Below are 5,339 nucleotides of genomic sequence, written 5' to 3' on the forward strand. Positions count from 1 at the left end.
ATTATTACTATATATACATACATATATATATATATATATATATATATATATATAAATATTAGATATCTTTCTCTTTTATTTAGAAAGATCGAAGAAATATTGAAGAAGATTCAGCAAAAATTTTAAAGTCAGAGATGTTATATTAATGAATCACTAATTGTAAGTACTTACTAAGAATTGATTTCTGTTCAATTTCATAATCAATTAATTATGTTTAATTTTAATGAATCAATGTTTAGTGAGTTAACGCTTAAAAAGCATTAATTTACTAAAAAAAATTATCTGTTTTACTATAATTTAGCATTCTTAAAAAATATGTGAATATCATCTCAAATTGTAAAAATATATGCAAGATATATAAAATAGAAGTGTTAAAATAATGTAAGAGAGAGATATCAAGAAAATTAAAGTAAAATTAAGAAATGTATACATTTTAAATTATATAAAATAACACATTTCTCACTTTACTTAATACACAACATATTAAAAAAAATTGTGACAAATGAAATATAATTATTAAAATATAGTCATTAAAAAAAATTGCAAATGATAAAGAATTAAATAGTCATTAAAAAAAAATTGCAAATAATAAAGAATTAAATACAAGTTATACTTAAATTTTTCTAGATCTTTTTTTAGAGATATACTTTGAGAAATTAATAGATAAAAGTACATGAATTATCATAAAATTCAGATCTTTATCATTCAGATCTTTTGTAATAGTTTTTGCGATAGAGTCGTATTCATAAGTGTCAGTTATTATAACGTCCTGCTAGGACAGGTTAAAGAATTGTAAACAGGAACGGAGATAGATCAATCATGAGGTTACCGTAAGGCGATCGTAAAGAAAAGTGTGTGAAAAGCGTGGACACGAGTATAAAAGGCGCAGTAAAATGGAAGTAAATAGAACCAGTTAATTATGTAGGTGACCGAAATACACGCGAGATGCGCCTTTTTCATTCTTTCATGTTAACGTTCTGACAGATTAATGAAGATCAGCTTGGGCGGATGCTTGATAAAAAAAAAAGAAAAAAAAGTAGTTGAAGTTTGTTTTTCGCGAATGAGCTGGATTATCTAGTTCGTCTGTGAGCGTCACATTGCTTTATGGAACGAGTCAGATCATTCACAGTGAAATTCATCATTAAAGAGTCTCTTAAACGTCCTCACAAAGGATCGTCTTTACGGAAAGAACTGCACTGAATTGTAAGGAAAGGGAAAAGAGAGAAAGAAAGATGAAAAGAAAGAGAAAGAGCTCGATGCTTTCGAAGCGTCGACGAAAAGCCTATTTTCGTCCGCTTTCAGCGTGCTTATCTGGTATCTCGTTCTCTATTCATAACGAGAATGCCTTATCAACGGGAGTGAATCCCTGAAGAAAGCGTGATACAGCTGCTGATGCGGAGTCGGCGTGCTCATAAATATTTAATTCTTAATCACGCCGGATGGCAAGCCGTTCGCGAGTTTGCACGGGCACCCCTGTACAGGTGGATAGGCTCTTAGGAGTCTAGATAGCAAGGATAAAAGATCCTCTCCTCTCTCGTGTCTCATCTCGCAACGATTATTTATCGGACTTAAGGGGGTCTCTGACGCATCTTCACCTTCGCGCGGGATGCCACGTTCTTGTGAAAAACGGAGCGCTTTTATGTTGTAATCGCAGAAAGATATGACAAAAGTATGACATTGTGTAATATGTTCTACAACTTACGATCCATCTGTCCGCGTAAACATGGCCTTAATGGGAGGAGCCGGGATTGCTTCTTATAATGATCACTACAATATACCAATACAATTGCTTCCTCGTGGATTGTCAAATTCTCGCGAAATAGATCATTGCCACCGACGAGATATAGTATCTCATCGGTGTCATCACTGACAGAAAAAAATTATGAATAATTACTTTCAGATTAAGAAATCTATAATACTCCATTGTTTTGAAGAGTGAAATTAGATACTGACGGTAGATTGACAGTTGAAAGGCTCGCAAAATGCTCTCCAATTTCTCAAGCGTTCTTGAGCCTTATTTTATTTGTACCCTGAAGGTACTTTCGTTCTACTACCACATTTGTATTATCCAAGTTCGAATTGTAAACGTACGAGTGTTGAAATATGACTTCCTCTTTTATAATCAAATAAATTTTACTTATCTCTCTTGCCTGCTGGAAAAAAGATCCTAAAAACAAGAACATTGAAGATCGTCATTATACAATGAGGATTCCAGGTAGACGTCCAACAACGCGATAAGGTCTGTGAAATCGCGAGTCGGTGAAGTTTGTTAGTATTATCATCATCATTCTGGACGACGTCGCCAAATGCGACTTTTTTAAGAAAATAAAAGAGACAGAAAATCAGAAAGAAAGAAGAAAAGTAAAATGTCTATTATATCGTTCTCTATGACAAGTCCTTTAAACATACAAAAATAATAAAAATAAAGAAAACGAACAAGGACATAAGAAAAATAATATAAAGGAAAAATAAAATGATGATATGAAGTAAAAAAATTCAAAAGAAAAAAATAAAAATAAACTTTGGAGAAGAAATAAAAAGGGGTAGAGAATAGAGGAAGAGTAACAAGAAATGGATTTCTAAGACTAACATGAGAGACAAAAAAAAAAGAAAAAGACAGCTATTTGCGCAACTATGTATTGCAAGCGGAGAGGATGAGAGACCGAGAAAAGAGATATAATTCGATCCTAGCTCGACGAGCGAATATCCTCATGTCATATAACTAACTCCGTGACGATTTAATCCTATATTGGATCTACTCTGTATCGGCGAACATATCCCGGTAAAGCTGCCGTTAAACTGAACCTGTGGATAGGTTGTCTATGCGGTTGTGTATAGAATTATAAATAACATATTTTCAGAGAATTTGAACACGAGTCATACTGTTAAATTCATAATATCAAATTACGTTCAATTTGAGTTATTTTTATAATCATTTCTATAGATCATCACTGTTCCTACTCAGCATATTATTAATTTAATTAAAACCGAGATTAAAACAATGGAGATAAACAATTTAATTCAAAATGTATTAAATTTGATTTACATTTAATTTATTATTTACTAAATCCATACGTTAATATTATTCACTTTAAAACTAACTACAAGAATGGATTAATTTATATTTTGACACACATATGGAAGTTAATAACAAAATTTTATTTAACTCAAGAGATTAGGTTGTGCTTTTTTAATATCAAATAGTATTAATGTCAGACGAAAATAATCTTTCAGTATGTGAAAAAAATAATTAAATTCTGCAGCATTTCTTGCACGCGCGTATAATCTTTTTCGTACAAATAATGGATATGTAATGTCAAACTATACAATCAACTCTTTTACCCAATATGTAATGTCAAACTATACAATTAATTTTTGCATTATTATTAAAGCTATTTTGAAAATTTCTTGCTTCTCATGTAATAATTTCCGCATAAACAATATATATTTAATGTTAAATAATCGATTGCTTTATTTGTGTTATAATTAAAGCGAGATATAATAAACTCATATATCCGAAATTGTTAAATTGTAATATTTAATCCACGTCCTGTATTTACAAAATCATTAGAATTTATTTTCATTTACATTTTATCACGACAAAAATAGTTTATATTTATTTGATATTTATAATAAGTAAAACTGTTAATAAGTAAAACTTTTAATTCTGCTAAAATTGCACTAATGTGCAAATAAAATAACGAGATGGGTTAAAAGCTACAGAACGTATGAACGTTAAAATTTTAATCTAATGGAAAATTCGCAGAACCGATATCACGGCTGCAAAAGATCGAGCTAAGTTTTCTTCGCCTCGACTCGTTCGAGACGATTAGCCCGTGCCGTAGTTACAAATTCAATATTCTTTCTCCATAATTCTTAGACCATAATTATCCGATACGCAGAACGCAGAACAGAGCGCGATAAGTGCAGGTAAGTGTGCAGCTATAAGCGTAACACCCCAGCGTAACATTCGCGGTTAAATTTACCTATTACTTTGCCAAAGTACGCGAAATTTCGTTCGCTGTTAAATCGTTTCGCAGTACTTACCATCAATGAACATTAAGCGTGCGTGGATTTGGTTAAGTCTTCCAGAATCTCCAGATGAGAATACTTCGAATTTCTTCGCAGCGAGCCCGCAGACCCAAATTTGCCGAGCCATCGATGCGCATTTTTTCAATTTACCGTAACAGTCGTAAATGTTTAAAACTCGTTCGGCTCCTGCTTTATAAAAACAAGATGTTAGATATGTGTAGGAGAAAAAGGATAAAGAAATATAAGAATAGGGAATTAAGATTAAATATTGAATGGAAATCGCTTTTTAGACGTCTATGTAGACTGTAAAGGATACTGGATATTGTTACTTAAGAAGTATTTGTTCTGCATTGAATTCGTGGAAATCATGGAGATAGCAAACATACATTCGAGTAAGCGCGAAGGCGCGTGTTGAAAAAGAGATAATTCAATAAACAAAACGCAGCACACATACATACGATAATTAAAATTTATATTAACTAAATTTAATAACAGCGCTTAAAGTGTACAAGTGGTAGAAAAGATGATTCTTCTTAATCATGTATGTCTACAACAAAATTGCGCTCTTATGAGAGAGCTCAGTGGCGTAATTGATTCCGCTGAATAAATACATGTAAAATATACATGTAAAATATCTATAGTAATCTTTTTTTACATTCTCGTATTATCAATTTCGAAAAGATCACTATATCGTTCTCATTATTCAGTGGCCTCAATTGTTTCACTTTACGTCAACAAAAATAAGGTCTGTATAAATAAAACGTAGGATAAAAAATTGCGTCAGTCGCGTTTCCCAGGGCCGATGTTCTTTTGCGTCAACCACGCCGGATCGATGACAGACAGACCGCGAAGGTAACATCTTCCGGTGGCTACGACCTCAGTGAATAGCAGTAATGGTGGCTTCGTACCGTGCAACGTCGAGGAAGGGTGTATGGTTACCGGCTGCTTCGAGCACACCTATATCAAATGCGTAATGCCATTACGCGATATTCTCTTTGTTTAGAAATTCGAGCAAGGCACAGATACAAACAACAGAGAAATACAAAGATAAAAATGAAAGTATTTAGAATTTCTGCGCGTATTCTTCATGGCTGCTTCTTAAATCTTTATCATTCAAAGGAAAAAATAAATACAGTAAAATGAAAGAAAAAGAAATGATTAATCAATAATTTGCTGATTAAAATTCATTAAAATAGCATAAAGAGAAATATTGGAAATATGAAAATTTCAAGATATCAAATGAAAGATACTTTTCTATAAAACCAATCATTACGCAATATAACGTTATTTTAATAGTAAATATTTAA

The 5,339-nt window shown here is 32.0% G+C and overlaps 1 protein-coding gene across 1 annotated transcript in view; it reads right to left on the bottom strand.

The window, feature by feature from the left end:
* Positions 1-4,812: 4,812 nt before the first annotated feature.
* The window catches only part of LOC105619642 (putative ATP-dependent RNA helicase DHX33), a 5,327-nt gene continuing 4,800 nt past the window's right edge, over positions 4,813-5,339 (bottom strand). Inside the window, exon 8 of the mRNA XM_012201163.1 lies at positions 4,813-4,989. Coding sequence (XP_012056553.1) covers positions 4,813-4,989 — 177 coding nt within the window. The remainder of the gene's footprint in view (positions 4,990-5,339) is intronic.

The sequence above is a fragment of the Atta cephalotes genome (genome assembly GCF_000143395.1).
Source record: "Atta cephalotes unplaced genomic scaffold scaffold00022, whole genome shotgun sequence".
NCBI lineage: Eukaryota > Metazoa > Arthropoda > Insecta > Hymenoptera > Formicidae > Atta > Atta cephalotes.